Source organism: Mustela erminea, chromosome 9 (assembly GCF_009829155.1).
Source record: "Mustela erminea isolate mMusErm1 chromosome 9, mMusErm1.Pri, whole genome shotgun sequence".
Classification (NCBI taxonomy): Eukaryota; Metazoa; Chordata; class Mammalia; order Carnivora; family Mustelidae; genus Mustela; species Mustela erminea.
Genome location: NC_045622.1, coordinates 93,358,060 through 93,382,099, shown reverse-complemented (window position 1 = coordinate 93,382,099; position 24,040 = coordinate 93,358,060). Strand labels below are relative to the sequence as shown.

The 24,040-nt window shown below is 38.5% G+C and overlaps 1 protein-coding gene and 1 pseudogene across 3 annotated transcripts in view; one reads left to right on the top strand and one right to left on the bottom strand.

Annotated features, from left to right (window-relative positions):
• TTC17 (tetratricopeptide repeat domain 17) overlaps nt 1–24,040 on the bottom strand; it is a 117,554-nt gene that overhangs the window by 92,952 nt on the left and 562 nt on the right. For all 3 annotated transcript variants that reach the window (XM_032360411.1, XM_032360412.1, XM_032360413.1), the window contains exon 2: nt 3,628–3,717. In XM_032360411.1, the coding sequence (XP_032216302.1) occupies nt 3,628–3,717 (90 nt within the window). The remainder of the gene's footprint in view (nt 1–3,627; nt 3,718–24,040) is intronic.
• Nucleotides 15,343–24,026, top strand: LOC116598668 (annotated as a pseudogene).

Genomic DNA, 24,040 nt, shown 5'->3' with positions numbered 1-24,040 from the left:
TCTCTCCCTTCCCAAAGTTACCACTATGCTGAATTTGTTTGATGTATCATTTCTGTATCTTTAGAAAATATTACTATATTACACTTATTCTCTTAAAATATTATGCATATATATCCATATATATGTCCCAAATCAACATCTAGCATTGATTTCCACCTTTAAAATCTTTATGTTAACAGGATCATCCCATATCATTCTACAACTTCTCTTTTAACTTTACGTTTTTAGGATTTATCTACAGTGATCAGTATAACTCTAAATTTTTCATTTTAACAAACATATAAAAATGTTTTTATCCACTTTTCTGTAAACCTTTAGGTTGCTTCTTTCTTTATCTTTTTGCTACTGAAATGCTGTGATATTCTTATAAAAGCCTCCTGGTGCACATGTGTAAAAGAACCAGAAGGGGTAAAAATATGGGACGCAGAGGTCATATGGGATCCACGTTTCTGATTTAGATACTATCTGACTTTCAAAGTTGGTATAACCACTAGAATTCTACCAACAGATAATGATAATACCCATATCCCCACAAACTTACCAACATCACATTTTTAATTTATGTCAATTTGATGGGCATTAAATGTTATGATTATTGGGGCAGACTGCATTATTCTTAATGAATCTGCTGCAACTCCTTACAAAGGAGCTTACACATCACTGTTCTGCTGAACTCAGATGTGGCCAGTATGACTCACCTTGACACATATAACATGAGATGTACAATGGAATCCTCTGAAGAGAAACATGTTTAGAACCAGTGTATGCTTTACTATGTTCTTTTTTTAAAAAAAAGATTTATTTATTTATTTGACAGAGAGAGAGAGAGAGAGAGCGAGCACAAGTAGGGTAGGCAGAGAGGCAGGGAGAAAGAGAGAGGAATCAGGCTCCCTGCCAAGCAGAGAGCCCGATGTAGGGCTCGATCCCAGGACCCTGAGATCATGACCTGAGCCAAAGGCAGAGGCTTAACCCACTGAGCCACCCACACGCCCCTACTATGTTCTTTCTTTTCCTTCCAGTACTGAGAATGGCAGTATGCCAGACAGCGGCTGTGCTGTCAGCCTGGGTTCTGGCATTTGGACCAGAGTGACATTTAATATGACCTCATTGTTTTAACCCATGAAGATTATTGAGATGTTACTAAATGATCTGTTTCTACTTACTCATTCCCTCCCGACTCTTTCCCTGTAGGTAGGCTGTACTATACATTGCCCTATGACTGCAGGCTTGTCCATGTGACTTGATCTGGATGATGGAATGTGAGTAGAAATGACGTCACTTCTAAGTAGAAACTTTAAACAGGCTCGTATGTTTGGTTACTCTTCCTTGAACCTCTAGCTTCCTCCATGAAATAGTACTGAGATTTTGGGGACTATCTGTTGCCAATGCAAAAGTTGTCATATACTGCAAAATGGAGCCTATCTTAACTAATGCAAACATTAATGTGATTGAACATATTTTCATATGTTTGTATTTTATAACTTGACTTTCCAAATCTGCCTATGTTTCTCCAGTTTTTTTAAATTGATTTGCAGAAATTTAGAAGAGTGATTTTGTAAACTCAGTCTTTATCAGTCATATGTACTTCAAGTATCTTCTCCCAGCTTATAGCTTATGTTTTAATTTTGTTCATGGTGTCACTTACTAAAGAGAAGCTTTTATTCTTAAGATAGTCAAAACTAGCAGTTGTTTTCTTAATTGTGGTTTCTATGTCATTTAAGGAATCCTTCCTATCCTAATGTCATAAATAAAATATTTACTGATGAAAAATCCAACAAAGTAAAAAGGTAAGGCAAGCACTAGAATAACAGAAATGTAATCTATAGTTTTAATCCTTGTAATTTATTTGTTAAACATGTTGGGTCATTTGTTCTGCAGAGTCTGCCACTCTACAGGATTTTGCTGACTGCATCTCCCTGGTTCATTTAACATGTCCCTTTCTTTGTCCTCTGTATTTCCTGAACATTGACAGCAGGATCCAGGGGTTCTTAACTCTTTTGTGTCACAGACTTCTTTGATGAAAGCTGTAGATCCCTTTCTCAGAGTCATCTTTTAAATACATAAAATAAAATAAAATACATAGAATGAGAAAAGAAACCAGTTATACTGAAAATGACACTGGAAAATAAGATAGTGGATTAGATTCACATTTCTTTTGGCAAAACTACTTGTTAGGTAGCAATACTCTTTTTTTTTTTTTAATCTTTCAAAGATTTTATTGCAACAGAGTGGGACAATATGGAAGATCTCAGGCAGGTCTCTAGAGCCCCAAATTTATGCAATGTATTTCCATAGGTAGCAATACTCTTTAAGATATTAGTATGTTTGCCCATAAATTTTCCAACAGGATTTTAATTTATTCAGTTAGTTCTACCTTCTCTTAAACATGACAGAAGAGTCTAACAGGCTTTAACTAATCACTGAACAGGCTTCAACCCAACTATGTATTATTTTTACCAAGCTTTACCTTTCAAAGGGCAAAAAAATAAAAAATTAAATAAGTATAGCAACTTCTTCATCAGTATTTGTACTCATCATTATACATCCTTTGCATATCTACTAGATTTATTTTTCTTCCTGTAGAAGTACGTCTGACTTTTTAAAAAAGCGAGTCTGCAGTAAGTAAACTCTGTCAGAAAACATCTTTGCTTTGCCCTCACTCTTGATTGATGGCTTAAAAGAACATAAAATTCTAGTTTGAATGATTTTCCCTTAGCACTGTAAGGCTATTCCTCCTCTGTCTTCTGGCACTTTAAAAAGTCCATCTCTCTGTCAGTACTTTGTAGATAAACGGTATTATTTAGTTTCATGGCTTTAAGTATGTATTTTAATGACAACAAATTTATATCTCTAGCCTGTACCTTTACCCCACAGTCCCTACTACCTTAATCAAAAACGGATGGAATCAACATTTTTCATTTTCATTGACATGGTAAACGCCATTTTCCCCCTTCATATAGTCTCATTTACTGCCTCTTAACAAGAGAACGGCAATAAACATATACAATGTGTATATGCATCTGAAAATAAAAACCACTTTCTGTGCCACTGCATTTTTGGAACACTGTTTTTAATAAAAGCACAACGCTGTATAAATATACCTATTGTCTTATTCCTACTTTTTCAAATAACAAATATTGTTTGTTAAAAAGCAAAATCAGTTTATGGAAATCAATGATAGAAACAAAAAGGTCAGACTTTATTAGTACTAATAGATTTCAAAGTTTTCAAAGTGCAAGGTGATTAATGCTTTCAACTCATCATAAAAACACACAATAACAAGACTCTACTTGGGAATTAATAAAAAAAATACATTTTTATAAGTAATGAAAACATTCTTTTTGTATTTTACCCAAACTCTCCTTTCAAGTGTATGCACAGAGATCATTTCTTTTCATACTTGATAGAAAAACTTACACATGGAATCCCTGGTCAATGATATATTGGTCAACAATTGGGCAAAACTTGGGTTAGTCTGTTTCTCTACTATCACTCAAATGTCGTTCTAATTAGATGTTACTTTAAAAAATGTGATTAAAAGTATATATGAAACTGAGAAGAACTGGGCTTAAGAAATAATACACTTTCAACAAGTTTCAACTGCATATCACATTTCCACTGCCTCACCTCCAATTCTTTGAGGTAGTTAACTGTTGTTTCTTGTCTCATTAAAATGACTAAGTCATGGGGATGCTTCAAGTTCATTGGTGAATCCACCTGTAAGCAAGCAAGCAATAAACAAAGCTCAGACTTCATCAACATTTGTTTGGATTCATAAAGTTTCCCTTAATATGCTTTAAATTACTGTTCAACCACCATTACAACCAGAATTAAGTGCTCAGTAAAACTCAAGGTGTATTTCAAAAGTGATCGCACATAAATTTCAGCAAAGAGAATTACATGTTCAATAGCTGCCCCCTGAATCCGAACATTAAAGAGTAAGCTTTTGAGGTGAATATTCTAACTTGGGTCAGTCACATAAGGAATATTCAAGAGAAGTATTTGGCAACAAATAAAAAAGTAAATTCCTTAAAAAGATAATTCATACCTGTAATAATAAAAAAGGAATTGTCTTGTCTTGACAGAACATTTCATATCTGAACAGGTTTGGAGTGATAAAAGGAAAATTCTAAAAGCACCTATTTTTGAAGGCTATTTGTAGAAGCTATAAATCAAAGTCAATACAAAATAATCTTGAGATTTATTATTTACAACTCGTTTTCTCTGGATCATAAATAGGTAACTATGTTGTTGAAGATGTAGTAAAAATGAACCCTCATATGCTAGTAGCAGGCTTATAAATTTGTTCTTGTTGTCTGGAGGGTCATTTGACAACATCTATCAAAATGTTAAAAGTACATCCCTTCTGATCTGGCAATATTAACTCTAGGAAACTATTCTTAAACAGGCAAAAATAAACACAAGGATGCTTACTACACTTTAAAGTTTTTTTTTTAAATTTATTTATTTGACAGACAGAAATCACAAGCAGGCAGAGAGGCAGGCAGAGAGAGAGGGGGAGGCAGGCTCCCCGCTGAGCAGAGAGCCCGATGCGGGGCTCGATCCCAGGACCCTGAGATCATGACCTGAGCTGAAGGCAGAGGCCTCAACCCACTGAGCCACCCCGGCGCCCCTGCTTACTACACTTTAAACTGCAAAAAAATTAGACACAACCTAAGTCCATCAATAAGGGAATAGGGAGGGGTGCTTGGGTGGCTCAGTTGGTTAAGTGTGTGACTCCTATTCTCAGTTCAGAGTCACAATATCAGGGTCATGAGTTCAAGATCTGCATTGGGCTCTACACGGGGCATGGAACCTACTTAAAAACAAAAAAAATAAGGGAATAGGGAAATCCACTGTCTAAAATGGGATACAGAAGACTAGACCTACTGTCATGGGAGGATATTCACAACTCATAATTTAACTAAAAGAATAATAAGCATACTATGATATTTTTGAGAAATTACATATATATACTTAAAGATGTATACATGTCTCTATATGTACAAAACTAAGTAACTTTGCAGTGGCTCCTTTGGGGAAGTGGGATCAAGAAGAGAGGCACACTCATGTCTATATACTTGTCTTATTTTTAAACTTATATAATGAAGACATAATACATTTATAATAATTAAAAAAAAACACATGTGCACACACACACATGATGTTTGAATACCAGAAAAATCTGACAGTGGCCTTGGTACCTAAGGGATGAGCTAAAGTTCCTGCTATCCCATGATGCTAAATTGGAGCTGTCAAATTATATATCAGTCCTTCAGGAAGCTCAACTTTGAGGAAAAAGTATCTTTTTGTAACCTCTAAGAAACTGGTATCAACTCAACTAATCGAATTTAGAGGTACCTTAAAAAAAAAAAAAAAGATTTTATTTATTTGAGAGCAAGAGCACGTACAGGTGAGCGAGTTGGCGGGGTGGGGTGGGGTGGGGGAGGGGCAGAGGGAGAGAGAGAATCTCCAGCAGATTCTGTGCTAATCACAGAGCCTGACCCAGGGCTCAATCTCAGAAGCCTGAGATCATGACCTGGCTAAACCTACTGAGCCACACAGGTGACCCTACAGCTAGCTTTTTAAGTGCAGAAGATAGGTTTGCATACATGTTGGCGATACAAGAGTCTATTAAAAAAAAGATTTGAAAAAGTGGGAATAATAACAACATGAAATAAAGTTGAATGACTGCTTTAATAATATGCATTATATTGCACAATGTTAGGTGACTACAGATAAAATTCATCTGCCTTTGCTTATCCTACCATCTCAGAGACACCAGAGGAAAAAGAGATGCTAGTCCAGAGTAACTTCCATACTTCCATCGTAATGATCTGGACTACATAAATATTATTGTATCATTGTGATAATTATCATAGCCCATGGTCTTGCTTTTAAGATGAGATCCCTTCATTGCTCCCTCTGGCCTTTCCACTATATTGGAATCTATACCAAAATTGGACTCTGAATTTAAAAGGCACTAAAATACAATATAGCAAGGCCTATAATATTCGACAACCTGAGCTGTAAATCTCGTCTATCAAACAATCAAAGCTAGCAAACGCCTACAAGCAAAATGCTATGTTTATCTCAATACAGAACAGAGAATTTCACTTGTCTTTTCATAGTATTTGAACATATGCCCAAAAGTCAAATGCAAGTAGGGAGGGAAAGCTACTATAATGAATTGAATCTGAACAGATTCAACTCCAAAGCCCATTGATCTTTTTTTTTACAGTGTAATAAATTACAGCATACCATAGTTTTTTTTTCCATAATTTTTATAGAAGAAAATGTAAAAGCTACATCCAGTGGTCAGGGTGCTAAAGAATTTTTCATAAGGAGGCCAAAGAAAGTCTGCTTATTTTGCTACTCTGTCCAGAACTTCAAGAGGTAGCTATTTAGTACATGACTCCATAAGGATTTTTAAATGAGGATTTTATAAAAAAATAAAATAGGAGGTGGGGAAGGAATGTTGGAGTATGACATTCCAATTCCAAAATACCTAAGCAATCCATTTACCTGATATTTGGAGAATTGCAAGAGGAATGAAACAATGCGATAAATGAAGATTTACACTGAAGAAATACTGAAAGCACATTCTTAGTTTTAGATTAAAAGGATACTAGCTAGTCAGGGCTTTTTGAATAGCATGGGATTGAACAACATTCAGTTGTGAGGAAGTACTTTTCATTCCCTTAAAGCTTTATGTTCAACAAATATACAAGAGCTAGAAGAGGTATAAAGATAAAATTATTAGCCAGAGGAACGAAGTGAGCTCACTGACAGCTGTGCTTCTCTTTTTGACATGGCAGCAAATAGCATGGATCTTTGCCAGATAACGGTTGGTTGCAGATTTATAGCCTGACATATATATTTGAGGTAACCTCAAGTTCTTAAAATTTAAGACTTTATAATTATCTTTGGCAAATGCCAATTGACTTGAATTTCTCTCCTTTTGAATTCCTCCCCTCCTTAAGTTACAAAAGAGAGTAATGCCTGTAAAGACTACAACATCCATTCAATCAATAAAGGTTTATTAAGCCTCTACAAACCAGGCCCACTATGTCAATATTTGAAGCCTATGTACTCCAATTTTATATACAACGTGAAAGCCTTCAAAATCTTTAGCATTTAGAAGAGGCTGCTATCAGCCCAGGAGCAAAAAGTGACAGGAATTAGAGAGGTAGGTTAAAAAGGACATGATGCATACATAAGACCTCAAAATACCTTAGGGCTTTTTCACAAGGGACAAGCACCCCTACAAACTTCTGTTACTTCACAGCATAATAAATGATGCTTGTAATGACCTGAATCATAAAATAAAAGGAATAATTTTCAATTTGTCCTACTTAAGATGGTGAAAAAATATAAAATATATTTTAAAGATTTTTATTTATTTATTTGATATAGAGAGAGACAGCAAGAGAGGGATCACAAGCAGGGGAAGAGGGAGAAACAGGCTTTCCAGTAGAGCAGGGAGCCCGATGTGGGGCTTGATCCTGGGACCATGACACCTGAGATCCTGGGACCATGACCTGAGCTAAAGGCAGACGCTTAACACTGAGCCACCCAGGTGCCCCAAAAATATGAAATATATTTTAAAGCAAAGCTTATACTACAGGGAAAAATTGACCAAATATTTGGAAATTAGCTATATTATATGTATTGTATAGAATGATTCCTTCTCTAAGAGTTCTCAATTCAATTTCATTCTCCTTTGAATACATTATTTAAGTACATGTGTCCAATTACATATAACAGCGGTAAATATTTTATTCATATCAAGTTCGTTTTCATATATTTCAAATTTTGCTGCTGTCTCTATCGTTAATACCTACATTTCTCTTCTGCAGCAACTTCACATGGTAACAGACGGAAATGTCACTGTATAAGGATAATTACTTCACTGCCAAATCAAATAAAGGGTGAACAATTTAAACTTAAAATAACCAGTCTATGTATTTAAACATTTTTGAGTTCTACAAGAGCATGAGTGAGTCTATCACTTTCCAATGGTCCTTTATGACAGGAAATTGACCATTTCCATTATAATATTAACTCCAGCTCTCATGTGCAACTTAATTCTTCACATATGCTAAATATTCTTACCTCTTACTTCTTGATGGTATTCAAATGAGTACGTGAGAGTAGCATTACTGTAGTCTTGTATCATGCTGTACACATTTTTAAAAAATTCCCCTTAATTAGAAACTAGAAATGAAATATTTTAAATCTTTTATTCAGAATTTTAGATTTATTGAGATAGTATGATGGAAAACATAAAATCTTCATTGCTTTGAAGATTCTACCTCTACCTTAAGTGATCCCACTTAGTGGGTATTTACAGTGTTTGCTCTCTAGTATCTGCAGTTCCCTTCTTGTGGCAAAAACACCTGCTTTGCTTGGCTAGAAGCATCCTTCCCCACATGGGAAGCCCAAATCAGTGGATTCCTTCCCCTTGGTCATGGTGATGATCTCTGAGAAAGGACATCACCCAAGTATCAGTTGGTACTAAAGAGACTATAATCTAGAACTTTTGTTTGAGTTATGGGGACTAGTCATCTTATATTCACAGGCGCCTAAGAATGGGGTTAAAGAAACAGAAATGAAGACAGAGAACAAACCTATCATGGTTATACTGTTTTAGTCCTGGATCAAACTGTAGCACTTAAAATTTGTTCAAAGATTCCAATAAAAATTTTCAATACAGAAGTCTTGCTGCTCTTTCTAAACATGTGCTGACTTTTTTCTTAGGCCCTCTGTCTAGGGTATCCTTTTACTCTTGTGGCTCTTTTCAGACTTCCTGTCCCTTTGCACATGCTAAGTCTCCTACTCGGAAGATACTTCTATCCTTATGCTTTTGGTGAAGGTCAAATGACTGGGCTCAAATGACATTTCTTTTGTGAACCCATCCTTCTCTCGAGCTCCCATGGTACTCTTTACATGATGCTGCCTTTTTTTTTTAAGATTTTATTTATTTATTTGATATATAGAGAGAGATCACAAGTAGCAGAGAGAGGGGGAAGCAGGCTCCCCACCGAGCAGAGAGCCCAATGCAGGCTCTGATCCCAGGACCTTGAGATCATGACCTGAGCCGAAGGCAGGGGCTTAACCCACTGAGCCATCCAGACGTACCTACATGCTGCTCTAATAGTGTTTATTACATTGTTTAATTATTATATGTCTGTCTCTCCAATATATATATTTTTTAATTCCCCTTTCTACTTTCAGTACTTCATAGGCTTTCAGGTATATGTCAGACACCTAATACACTGTTCATTACTTGATGAAGTTATCTGATGTCCCTTCTATTAGAGAATCCATCTCTGTCAGCATTATCATTCAGTGATGACTGACCATCTGTAAAGGAGGTAAAGTGGTTAGGCCTCCAGGAATCATGACAAAATAAGTCCCTGACAGGTCTATGACTAGCTGTATGACCTAAAGCAAATCACCTTCCCTGCACGGGCTTCCATTTCCTCACCTATAAACTTGGGGGGACCCAGCACGATGACTTCCGAAGTTCCTTAGACTCTTCATATCTTACCCTCATAAAACACTTACTACCATAAACGCATCACATTTTTACAAGCCTCATGCACCGCTGAAGTAATCCAGTGTTCAAATGAATGAAACGATCATTCTTCCAATTAGCCTGGATAAATTTGTACTCACTCTAGGTGGGGACTCTCCAAAGCTGCAGCTAAAAGCTTCTTTTCAAACTGTCAATTTGTCAAATTAAACCAAGGTTCCAATTAGCAGTGGCTATTTATTTCTGAGCAATTAGGCCGCTCATGGTATCATGGGCAAAATTAGTCTCCCAGTCCTTATGCCACTTAATTCTAACAAAGTTCAATTAAAAAAAAATCTCTTCTGATCATAAGCTAAATATGTATGTTACTGTAAAAACAAACACATTATGGATAATATAAAGAAGAAAATTAAAATTACTTAAAAGGTCACCTTTCAAGATACAAGCTGTCAGGTAACTATGTTAGGATCACTTTTTAGGCTTGTGCGCCTGTGTCTGCACGCATGTGTGTGTGTGCACACATACATATACGGCTATGTAGATGAATATTTTTACAAAAACAAGTTCATATTTACTATATTGCCTTCCCTTCTCCACTCTTTCCTAAAGTTTATCAGATTTCTTCCTCAGGAATATAGATCTACATCATCCTATTTAGTTAATATTATATTAATTTATCCAACTTCCTACTAATTAAAATTTGAGTTATTCTCCCTTTTTAACAATACTGAGATGAGTACTTATCAATTTTTTTGATTGCTGCCTAATTATTTTCTTCCTAAAAATAGAATTTCTAGGTTAAAAGGACTGTACTTTTAAATTTCTATTTTTTGCCAGCTTTTTTCCAGAATACCTGAATCAACTTAAATTGCTAACAACAGTCACTGAGGTTCTACACACTCTGAAGAACACAGGGAAAGGGTGAATACATTTTAATCTCTTTGGTGGCCACATGTATTTCTTCTTTTGTGTACTTACAAAAAAAAAAAAGCTTCCTCATTGCCTCACTTTAAATCCATCTGATAGTTTACATCACAATTTTACAACTGCTGTTTTCTAGATGGTGGGACTCTAGATGATTATCTTCTTGTTTCTGACTTTTTCTAAAACGAACACCTATTTCTTCCTTTTTTAACTGATATCTACGCATCTTGTTAAAATGAAATTTTAGAGTGCTATGCAACATGTATTTTAAAGAGAAAACAGCTGTAGTGACACATAAGCTTAGTTCTGAGGAACAGTCTTGTAGCTTTTCCTTTTACATTCATAGAGAAAAAGTTTCTCTTGCATACGTGGGGCTAACCAAAACACTTCAAAAAGTTAACATCTTTTGTATTTCCTTGTTCCTTACCTTACTCTCCTCAGACTTTTAACCTTATTTCAAATCTAGTTCACTACCATTTTCAAATGACTGCCTGGAAGAACCCTCACCTTTATGACCCCTGTCAGGTGACTACAGGGGCAAGCAAGATGAGTTTAGAAGGATGGAATGAGGGAGACAAAAGTCTGTTGCCTGACTTGTCATGCAGTTTTTTTCTTCAGGATCCAAGTCTAACCATCACAGACCTGCAACCCTCCTCCAGGTTTAGAGAAGCACAAGCTCACAAACACAATACCAGTCTAGCCTCGCCTCTGGAGAGGGACTTACATGGGTTCCTGGCTATGATTTTCAAAACTTTAATACAGGAGCAGATACTTTACTAGGTATACTATCAGATCAATAAAACACTATCATTATGAACTGTCAGGACTGGGAAATATTTTTGTTAAAGATGACTTTTTTTTTTTTTTTGCCATTAGGTACTTGTACAATACGGAATTTTAATAAATAAAATTTAGAACACGCCTCAATTTTGCATCAGAAATCAGGTTATCGAAACGAATGTAAACTTTAAAGAAACAAAAATACTGAATCTTGACCAGCACATGAATTTTTACAGCCTTATATCTCTACTTTCTGAAGTTTTACCCTCAGATTTTACCTTCTCATTTTCACAGTTCTTGGAAGACAAAGTCATAAATGCTTAAGTGCACTTAAAACAGCCTAGGTATTTGAAGTATATTATATAGCTATAATCTAGATTGGACCATGTACAGTGTTGCAGCCAATTTTTTAAACACTATTTATTTATTTAGAGGGAAGGAGGGAGAGAGAGAGACAGCAAGCGAATGAGCACAAGTGGGAGAGAGAAGAGAGGGAATTTCAACCAGATTCCACACTGAGCATGGAGCCTAACATGAGGCTCAATCTCACCACCCTGAGATCATTACCTGAGCCAAAATCAAGGACACTAAACCAACTGACCCACCCAGGCGTCCCTGTGGCAGCCAATTTTATGAGAACATTCATATCACACAATCCCCATGTCCTAACAGAAAGCAAGTTAATAACCATTTCAACATGAACAACAAATGATCAACTTCTTTTAAAAAGTGCTATCAGGGGGCGCCTGGGTGGCTCATTGGATTGAGCCGCTGCCTTCGGCTCGGGTCATGGTCTCAGGGTCCTGGGAGCCTGCTTCCCTCTCTCTCTCTCTCTCTGCCTGCCTCTCTATCTACTGTGATCTCTCTCTGTCAAATAAATAAATAAACTCAGAAGGAGTCTTAAAAAAAAAAAAGTGCTATCAGTCTACATGTTTCGATTTGTGTCACCAGGAAACATACAAATAACAAAATGAAGCAAGTAGACAATTCACAACTTTACAAGGAAAGAAAATGAAATGCTGGATCAGGACTCAAGAGTCACAGATACTTCTCATTTGTGTATTTATGATATTCTTGTAAACGTATACAGAAAAATGTCACTGCAGTTAGAGCTGTCACTGCAGTTATATTGAACTCAGAAGTGACTCTCATTTAAGCAGCCAAAGCTTATCAAACACAGAATAAGGGCCCACCAAAGAGGTCCCTGTCCTAATCCCAGAACCTGGGGCTAGTTAGGATGCATGGCAGAAGTTCAAGTAGCAGATAGAGTTAAGGTTGCTATTCAGATTACTTTAATTAAGACAGAGAGTATAACCTGATTATTCAGGTGGGCACAAGGTAATCACCAGGGTCCTTGAAGGTGAAAGAGAGATGTGGATAAGGAAGAAAGGTCAAAGAAGGGGGCCAAGAGCCAAGGAATGTGGGTGGTTTCTGGAAACTAGAAAAGGTAAGGAAATGGACACTCCCCTAGAACCTCCTGAAAGACATGCAGCATACTGTCCCCTTGATTTTATTTTATATATTTTTGTTTGATTGTTTTGTTTTGTTTTGTTTTAAATATTTTATTTATTTGACAGAAGGAGATCACAAGTAGGCAGACAAGCAGGCAGAGAGAGAAGTGGAACAGGCTCCCCGCTGAGCAGAGACCCTTCCCCCGCCCCCCCACGAGGGGCCTGATCCCAGGAGCCTGAGATCATGACCTGAGCCGAAAGCAGAGGCTCCAACCCACTGAGCCACCCAGACACCCCTGTCCCCTTGATTTTAGCCCAAAGAAACATGGGTTGGACTTCTAACCTACAGAACTGTAAGATGATAGATTTGTGTTGTTTTAAGCCACTAACTCTGTGGTAATTTTTAACAGCAGCAAATAGAAAATTAATACAAGCACCCACTAAGTTCTGGCTTAATGCCAATCTTAATATGATAAATAAAACATGTGTGAGCTTGCAAATTCTTAGATGGATACTATGGATTGAACTGTGTCTCCTCAAAATCATATGTTGAAGCTGTAACCTCCAATGTGACAGTAATTGGAGACTGGACCTTTTGAAGGTAATTTGGTTTAGATGAGGTCATGAGGTTAGGCCTTATGACAAGATTGGTGCCCTTATAAGAGGAGACATTAAAGCTAGCCTTCTCTTTCTCTCTGCCATATGAGAACACAGCAAGAATGCAGCTGGTCTGCAAGTCAGAAAGAGAAGTCTCACCAGAACCTGATCACTCTGGCACTCTGATCTTGGACTTCTGAACTCCAAAACTGTAAGAAAATAAACTTCTGTTGCTTAAGTCACTCAGCTTATGGGATTTTGTTATGACAGCCAAACTAAGATTTCTTAATCAAATATTGGAAAAGGGACACTAAAATGAGTGCCAGAAACTGAACCTTAATTTTATCATTACCCAGGTGACGGCAAACTCAAAAGTCAGGAAATCACTTTGCTATTTATGCTAGAAATCATTGCTGTAAGACACTACTGAATAAAGGTCAACTTGATTACTCATCAAACAGTAGTATTAACATGGGGAGGTCAGCTTGACTAATTTCTTTTACCGCAACCCCAGTAAGTGGGAAGTAAGTATTAATGACAAAGGTTCAATTTCCTATGAAGATAACCAAGCCAAACTGAGGGTTCCTTTTTGTTCATACTTCCACAGATGGGCACACGCTGTTTCACTAGGGCAATGCATGGGATAAGGGGTCTTTCACTAGAATCAGATTACATAAACAAAGATCTGACATAGCCCAAACACTGTTGGGCATTTTCAAACACTCCTGATGCAGTCCTTTAAAAGGAGGATTCGGCGATATCTAAGAAAATTAAATATGCATTCCTCAAATCAGGAAATTCCATCTCAAAGGATTCATCTTACAAATACGCTCACAAAGGATACAGAGACCTATGAATGAGCACGTTCACTCTCGGCAATATTGTTTGATGGGAAAAGCCTGGAAACCATCTAAATGGCTATCATTAGGGAACTGGTTAAATAAATTACAAAACAGCCATACAACCAAATACTATGCATTTTTAAGGGTAAAGAGAGTAGCTTTTCATTTCTGATAGATGTTTACCTCTTATTAAGTAAATAAAAACTAGTCATGAGACAAAATGTTCCCAGTTGTGGTTTTTAAAAAATCTGTATGAGGGGCTGCCTGGATGGCTAAATTGGTTAAGCGACTGCCTTCGGCTCAGGTCATGATCATGGGGTCCTGGGATAGAGCCCTGCACTGGGTTCCCTGCTTGGCAGGGAGCCTGCTTCTCCCTCACCCTCTGCAGCTTCCACTGCTTGTGTACACACTCTCTCAAATAAGTAAAATCTTAAAAAAAAAAAATTTTTTTTAATCTATATGAGGATTTGCAAATGCATGGGAACTTCTTTGGAAGAATACACAAATAATTATGTGATTACTTCCAGGAAGAAGGACTGTGAGTGGTTATGAAACTTTCACTTTTCATTTTACATCATCAGTAGCTTGAAAAAAATGTTTTGAACTATGATCACATATTTTAGTTTTAAATTCAACTATAAAATTAAAAAATACATCAGTGTCTTATAGATAAAACTATAGAAATATTTTTCTTTATACTAGTAGTAATGCTTAGCAGTATAGAGAACAGAGCTTAGAATGGGATCTGAACTTAAGTTTACACATTGCCATTTCCTACCTTCATGGCCTTGGGCAAGGAGTTTAACCATACTTAGCCTAAATTCCTGTATTTAATAGAGAGGTCAATATCCACATCATACTGAGTCTATAGGACAATGAGATATGAATATGAAAATACTTAGTAAAGTGTTCAGTGAAATAGACATAAAATTTTATTCCTATAAAAGTTACCTGTTCTCTTCCCCTAAGCGGCCTGAGGTGGCCTCTGAAAATGGTTCGCTATTTACTTGACCCAGAAAACCCTACAAAATCATGCAAATCAAGAGGTTCAAATCTTCATGTTCACTTTTTTTTTTTTTTAAGATTATTTATTTATTTGACCGAGAGAGGCACAGCAAGAGAGGGAACATAAGCAGGGGGATTGGAGAGAGAAGCGGGCTTCCCGCTGAGCGGCAAGCCCGACATGGGGCTCGATCCCAGAAGCCTGGGATAATGACCCAAGCCGAAGGCAGCTGCTTAACTGACTGAGCCACCCAGGTGCCCCCATGTTCACTTGTAAGAACACACATAAAACTGTCCAGGCCATCAAGGGTATGCATATCCGAAAAGCCACCAAGTATCTGTAAGAGGTCACTTCGCAGAAACAATGTGTGCCATTCTGTGCTACAATGGTGGAGATGGTAGGTGTGCCCAGGCCAAACACTGGGGCTGCACACAGGGTCAGTGGCTCAAGAAGAGTGCTGAATTGTTACTGCACATGCTTAAAAATGCAGAGAGTAATGCTAAACCTCAGGATTTAGATGTAGATCCTCTGGTCACTGAGAAAATCCAAGTGAACAAAGGCCCCAAGATGCAGCGTAGAACTAGTACAGGGCTCATGGTTGAATTAACCCACACATGAGCTCTCTCTGCCACACCGAGATGATCCTCACTGCAAAAGAGCAAATTGTTCCTAAGACAGAAGAGGAGGTGGCACAGAAGAAAAAAATATCCCAGAAGAAACTGAAGAAATAAAAACTTATGGCCTGGGAGGAAATTCTGCATAGAAAAAATGCAAATAAAAATAAAAACAGGAAAAAAAGTTTACTTTACCCTAAATTAGGGCAGCTTCCATGTGTGACTGTATAAAATGCAAACTCTGTGAAGGCAGGGACTGTATCTCCCTCACAGCTGTATTCCACCCACCCAACACAGAAAGCATTCCAGTATGTGTTTAATGAGCTAGCTAAGCCTGCCAAATATAACCGCGCGCAAGAAGCTCTCAGCAAATGCTTCCCCAAATAAAAACGCTCCTGCCTCCATTGGACCACGTTTGGCAAGTATCATTCTCTTGAGTTTTACTAAAGATGACTACCCATCTCAACTCCCTACCAAGCAATTAGACTCAAGGTAGAAAGGGCTGCTGGGTGGAGGGGGAGGATGTGTGTGTGTGTGCGCACGCGTGTGTATGGGGGGGGGAGCGCATGCACTCTCTCTTGCCGGTCCCCTGATTTTAACGTAAAAGTGCCTCACTGGTAAGTGAAGATTAAGTAAGATGTTAGTAAAAAATACATAAATGAGTTCTTTTCAAAAGTCATACTCATTAAGTAGTTAAATAAATATGGAAAGCATAATCTAATCTGACCAGTGTAAATTTCTCATAGTAGGTATTGAAAACAAATATGTAGTTTAGCTTATGTAAAACTGTCATGACAGTACAGATTTATTAAAAATTTATTTATTAAAAAATGTTTCTATGTACATGTTTATATTAATGTTAAATGACTTACCTATAAAGTATTCGACAGTTTATTTATATAATATTCAATAATTTAAATAGTGCCACAATTTCCAAGTTCTTTGAGCATATCATCAAAGGTATGTACCTGGTGAGCACATCAGTATGTAAGATTCACCATGAAAAGAGGAATTCAGCAGAAGAGAATGAAAAGTCATGTCCAGGGATACTGAAGAAAGCTAGGAGTGTATACCTCAGAAGCCATGGAAGAAAATAGTTCAATAAGGTCTGAGGACAAGGGCTGGTTGGGGAGGTAAGAGGTTAAGAGAGAGAACTGAGAGCAGAGCACGGAATCTGGCAATAAGGCCAGCCCTGGGATGTCTTGACAAGAGTCGCACGGAGGATCTACGGATGAAGGACTGACTGGAGTGGCTTTAAAAGAGATTATACAAAGAGAGGGCAGAGAGCCCATGAGCACAAACAACTCTCGTGAGGTGCCTGGCCATCAAGAGCCACCCAACAGAGGAGTTCCCCTTGCTTTGGCCACCATGGAGTCTAACTGAGATGAAGGTTAAGGGTTCACCCCGCTCTCCACACTCCGGAGTGCAAAGCTGTTCTAATTTTTGACCTGACCTGCTGGCAAGCCCTCTTAATTTCTCACTGTCAGAGCGCCTTCTGTTCATTTCCACCAATGCTGCTTCTGAACTTGCAACAACTGCGGAACCCCACAGCTGATCCTAATCCCCCCTCAACAATGCAGCTGCCATTTCTTGTCCATCTTGCTTCTGCCTTTTCTGATGGGGTTTTTTCCTTCTTGGTTTTTTTTTTTTCCCCTTATCTCTTGTCTCCTCTCCATATGTTTCAATGCCTGAGCAATAAAGCAGACCTTATAGATATATCATCAGTGACAAAAGATGACTTCCTTTGCATGCACAATCTGACCACATTAGCTAGTCCAAGAGCTATCCCTGAAAGTATGACTCTTCTCACATGCATACTGCACCTTTTATGAAGGCCTAATGGCTGACTTATGAGGAGTTACTTGAAGCTTTAAAGATCTTCCAGGAGTCTGAGGCCTCCTGTAAGCTAGCTTCCAGGATGACTATCACATTAGCGAGTACTGTACCACTTCATTCACATAATGGAAAATCCCTGAATGGTAGGAAGTTGTTCCCACATTTCTCTGTATCAGTCATTCAACAGATAACTACTGCAGCCTAAGGTATTAAGCATGAAAGATGCAGGAGGTGCAGAGAAGATGGATACGGCCTCTCCCTTCATGGAGCATGTAGTAGTCTAGTAGGGCATTTACGTAAGTACATAGAAACAATATGGCATGGTAAATGTCTTTTTTAAGAACAGCTTATTCAAACTTGGGCATTAGAAGCGTCTCTGAAAGTGATGTTTAAGTTGTGAAGAGTAATAAGTTAGTCAGGTTGGGACATTTCGGGGGAAGAACATGTGCAAAGGCCCAGAGGCAAGTGAGAACATAGCATATCTGGGGACACGGACTATGGTGACACTAACTAGCTATGTTAAATATAGGTAAGGTGTATATGTGTGTATTCTAAGTTGAGAGTGGGCCCTCAAGAATGAGCAAAGATAAAGCTAAAGAGAAGGAAGAGCCAGATCACAAGAACTGTTAAAGGACCATATCCTGAGATATGCACCGAACTAACTGTTCAAGGTAGTTTTCCTTGGGGAGTAAGAATAGGGAGAGGTGGGAGGACTTCGCTTTATTACTTTAAGTCCTCCCATAATAGTAAGCACTTATTTTTACAGTGCTGCACACTGCTTCTGTAATTCAAATTTGTAAAAGTAGTCTAACTGCACTGAGGAGAACAGATTGGAAGCAGGACAAGAACTGGGCAGGGAGAGCAATTAGGAAGCTGTGGCAAGAATCAGGTGGCCTGAATTAGAGTGACGGTGTGGCAATGGCAAGAAGATGTAATTAGAAAGTAAAATGGAAAGATCTTGGTAAGGAATAAGGGAAACAACTAGATTTCTGACTTGGGCAAATGGGCGGATGGGGAATGGTGGGCTCTTCCATTCAATTTGGGAAAACAGGGCATGACACGATATAGGTAGGGTAAAAACCAGTTTAGAGTTGGTCATATTAAGGTTTAAGTATCTAGAGGGCATTCACATGGAATTAAAAGTTTACAGAAGTTCTGAATCTATAACCCTGGAGAAAAAAATGTGAGTTATAGAAATGTGATTATTCTCTGCATATACATGGTAATTTAATTCTGAGAAAAGATGAGATTGCCCAGGAATATGTAAACAGTAAAAGCAGAAGGCTGGAAGAGAAGCTGGAGACAGAGCAGTATATAAAACTGAATTTCTCAGAATGATCTGTGACCCATCTGTATCATAATCTCCCGAGGGGTTTGATAAAAACGTAGAATTTGGCTTTACCATCAACCTACTGAATCAGACACTCTAGTGGCCTGGGAATTTGTATTTTAAGCAAGCACCCAGATTATTTTTGTGCATCTAGAAGATGAATGGAGGAAGAAGAGCCAGGGAAAAGAAAAAAAAGGGTGGGGGGGAGGTTAAGAAGGACTTGTGCTCTGCTCACCCTCAAGGAAAAATGAGAATTTCATGTCACAGTAGCCACTGGAAAAGTGCGTATTCATCAAAGCACAGTGGGCTGGTGAAAAATAAGCAGTCAATAAATATTTGTTCAATAAATAACTGGAAAAAGTATTTAATGTTATAATTTACCTCTGTATACTTACAAGCTCCTATTAACTACTGTAAGTATAAACAAAGTTAACACCTGGGTGATTTATGAGAAAAAACATAATAGTGAGAAGTCTGAAAAGAATGGATCGAATGATAATCGTTTTGATGCCAATGTCCATGACAAATTGCATAGGTTTAGCAACTTAGTGATTAAATCACCATGACCTCTCAGGACCAAGTAAATCTCTCAAGTGTATAAACATAGAAACAACACTTTATGACAAAAAGAAGCTCAGTTTTGGTTTTTTTTTTAATAAACTTAAAAAAAAAAAGATTTTATTTATTTATTTATTTATTTATTTGACAGACAGAGATCACAAGTAGGCAGAGAGGCAGGCAGAGAGAGAAGAAGGGAAGCAGGCTCCCCGTTGAGCAGAGAGCCCGACGCGGGGCTCCATCCCAGGTCCTTGGGATCACGACCCAAGCTGAAGGCAGAGGCTTTAACCCACTGAGCCACCCACGGGTCCCAAGAAGCTCAGTTTTGAAAAGCACTGAGAGAAAGCTGTCAGCTTCACATTGTCATCTGGATGCCCTCTCCCAGATGAAGCAGTTACTTAATATCAGACCCAAATTAAACCACTCCTCCACTTATAAACTATTAAAAACCAAGAGATAACGATTTAGTCTGTGTGTCCAACTAAATCTGATAGCTCTTGCTCAAATCACAGTTGCTGAACTAACCGCCTATCAAACACTTTTATGCCAAGGTTGCTAGGCTCCAGAGCATCGGTTTTGTTAGAAACCTCATTTGTTCTAAGCAGTTAAAAGGATCTGTACTCTCAACACATTTGCTTGAGAGAAGGCAAAATGATTAAATAACCCCAAATTAATTCACACTTATTTCTGACCCTCCCCGACCCACTCCCAACTTAAAAGTCATCACAAAATATTCTGCAGAGGTAAAGCAAACTGGACAAGAGAAGACTTCTACTTCACTATTTCCATTTTCTCTTTTCCTTTTCTTTCTCTTCTTTCATTGGTAGGTACTACGAAAGAGGGGGAAAGCATTTCAATCTGAGTACAAGGTGCTTGCCTGCATGCTACCGCAGAGTTTTACTTACTGCTATCACTAACTGCCACTCACTACTTGTGTGACTTTGGGCGACTTGCTTGTGTGACTTTGGGCGACTTGCTCGCCTTTGAGTTGTACTATACATACCCTTTAAGAATTGTTTCCAAATCTAAAATTCTATGGTTCTAAGATCAGAGAAGAGGGAAACAACAGTCAAGAAAATAAATATTATGTTATGACAGAGTTGATAACAATTACACTCTTTATTTACTTCAAGTTTTAGACCTCCACTTAGGAAGAGACAGACTATCCAGAGGAAATGAACCCAGGACGAGAAGTACTACTTTTGAATTCAAGAAGTCCAAGACAAACTGATAACATTTCAGGAATTCATCTGTTAGCTGCTAATTTAGAACACGGAACATTTTTTCCACAGAAATGAAGTGATACATAATGGTTAGCCTCTTAGGCTAATTCACAAAAGTTCATTCAACTTTCCACTCAAGTGACTCTCTGGACTGTTTAGGTAAAAAGGGAAAATAAATGTTGCCATACTGGTACTGAAGAAAAAAAGAGAAAAAGGAAACAAAAGAAACCACAAAATTGATCTTAAAGCCTGTTCTTCACAATGAAGCCAACCACCTAATCCATTGACCTGATCACACAAAGATCCTCCTAGTATCCAGATTATAACGGCTCACTACTTAGGTCCATGGACCCCAAGGATCATTGCTTTATTTAAGGCACAGGGGGCATGAGGCGATCAGAGGTATGCCAAAGCCCAAGGCTGGGAGAAAAGCATAAAGCTGAAGAGGAGCACCTTTTCTTAGTTGGGACAGGAACTTAGAGACCAGAGCATTCTCTTCACAACCCAGCTCCAGGATTCCCTGGCCAATGCTCTGGGGAGTTCAGTGGCAGCTCAGTAAAGACGGAACCTAAAAACATGCTTTCGGGCTCAGGAAGGGACTGTGGAAAGGAACAATTCCCTGAGCTGCCATGGCCAGTGCTCACTGCTTGCTACTGGCAGAAGCAACCACAGCTCTGACAGTGAGGAGGCTGCCTGGAGGAATGGCCGCTTCCTGCTCTGACTGAAGCCCCATTTCAACCCCCTCAAAGATCTAGGTCTTCTGACACATTTCCATGGTCACAAGCCTGCAGTTCGTAACTTGTGGGTACCTATCTTGATCATTCGCTAAGGCCTGAAATAGAAAAACCAAGCATAAAGCCAAACCAATTCTTCTCCTGGGAAGAACTGCTTAATGTACTTAAAACTTTGTAGTGATGTTAACTATCCCTGTGTAAGTCTGTATTTTGGGCAATTCAGATTTTTAATTCATAAGCACTTCTCCAAGTTCACTATGGAAAACAATTATCTATTATATCTAATTTAGACAGGTTTAAATATCAGGCAAAGGTATTTGCCACTCTGATATTCTAAGATTGCCATTTCAGTTTGCCGTTAGCCCTCTCCCTGATATTACAGCACTTTAAAACTAAAATCAACCTTCTGTTCTCATTCAGGTATTATTAACAAGTAGCAAGGCATACGGTATGTCAGTTATCATTTATATACAATATGCCATATATATCACCTATATATATATATATATACACAAAGCTTTTAATTAATTGATTCTGAACATCTGAATAGATCTGCAGTTTACCCAAATCCATATACTAAAGGGATTTTTCAATTCTTTAATAGACATATATAAATGTGATAATCACAATCAAAATTGAGGTTTGGATCCTGCCTGAATAATTTGAATCCTGCCTGAGTTCAAAATATTGCTGGGAAGGGCAGCGTGGGTAATGTATGCACAACTATCACAGTGGCACTCAGAAGCTGATCATGTATTCAACTCTTTATAAATCTTGCTTTTCCCTCAGATTAAATCCAACTTTCCTTCCTGGCCTCTTCTTGTTTTATTTTTTTGTTTTATTTATTTGAGGGAGAGAGAGAGTGAGCACACAGGCATGGGGGAGGTGGGTGGGGTGGGCAGAGGGAGAGGAACAAGTGACTTCATGCTAAGCTCAGAGATCATGACCTGAGCCAAAAACAAGAGTGGCCTGCTTAACCAACTAAGCCATCCAGGCACCCCCCAGACTCTTGTTCCGTTGTAGACACCAACTTTATTTCTTCTGATATAAAATTCTGTGGTTCTCTGAACTTAACATTGTAAATGCTACATAGCAAAGTACTAGAAAATTCACTGAAAAAGTTAACCGTTAAAAGCTTGTTGTAAAGAAATCTTTCTTTCCTAACTTTAAGCCTAAATACTTACTGCAGGGGTGACTTGGCAGACTTCCAAAAGATTTTTCAGATTTCTCCCTTTCTGAGGCAAGTTACCAGTAACCCCTACCTTTCCCCGGCTAAAACATAAGTATCCAGTGTGGGGAGGGAGGGAATAATTTGTTTTTGGCTTGGTTTTGTTTTTCAAACAAATCAGGTTCTGCTTTCCCATTGCAACGTTCAGCAAATAATACAATTCCACCAGCTTTCACTTTTTAGATGGGCTACTTCCTCGGCTGAGTGGCAGGACACCAAAATGGGAAGGAGAAGTCAATGTCATAGTGTATAAATAGCTGTGGCCAAAAACAATATTACAGAAGAGCCAATAGGAGAAGGGCTCCCCAAATTGCAGCAAGAGTGACTTAATTCCATGTATCCCTTCATGAGGGCCTCAGGGAAAACTATCATCAGGAAACAAAAGAAAGGGGGTGGGGGAAGCAGCCAGGACTCAGAAGATTTCTAACCTTTTGTTAAGGAAAGAAGCAGCAGGGTTTTCTAGGGTTTCTGAAACGCGCATCTATCTTTTAAACCTCAAAGGGTATGGCCACGAAGAGGAAATTTCTTCTAAAGTAAGGCAGATAGGAAATGCCATCCGATAAGCCAATCTCTTTTCTCACACACAGTGAAAACCACTCACCAACACCAAGCCGATTTTTAAACTGTTTAACTCACTCATTATACTTGAGTTTGTAAAAATTCACCATCAGGTGAACTTCCCTTTATACAAAAGTAAACCTTGCATTATGTTCCTATCATCATTCATTACACACAACCCAAAGGTCCATAGTTTCACACAATAATGATTCATACATTTGAGATCAGTGAGCTGAACTGCATGGGGCACACAATTCACTACCTAAGTGTTTGCTGGACTTTTCAGGATTGCTCCCAAGGGTTGGAAGTCATTAAGTTTACCAACAGCAGAGCACACACACGTACTGCTTCGGGATCAGCAGCATTCACAAAATGTAGGCAATCATAAAGTTATGTAAGGAAAGCACTCTCTCCTCTGAGCAATTAGTTCGGGCATACAAGAATCCAGGAAATCGCGTATCCTCCTTGCGGGGCTGGGTCACAGGAACTAGGTAAAGAAACAATGCAAAGTACCCTGGGAAACGAGGGCAGTTACAGCTAGAAGATGCAGGCAACGCCACCAGAGGCATCTTCAAGCATTCCTTAAGAAGGAAAGTGTGTGTTGCCTCTGAAGAGCCCCTGTTGACCTGGGTAACGGTACAAGCTGAAATCACCAAACCCCGATACGAATTCCAGCACCCAGAAGAGGAGACTGGGGAAGAAGCATTAGATGACCCACTGCCTAGGGGTGCCGAAGCTGTCACCGCCGTGGGACTCGCGCACACCACGGCATTGCCACCTGCTTTCTACTTCTTCGGGGAGGGCTGGTGACGCGTGGTGGGCCC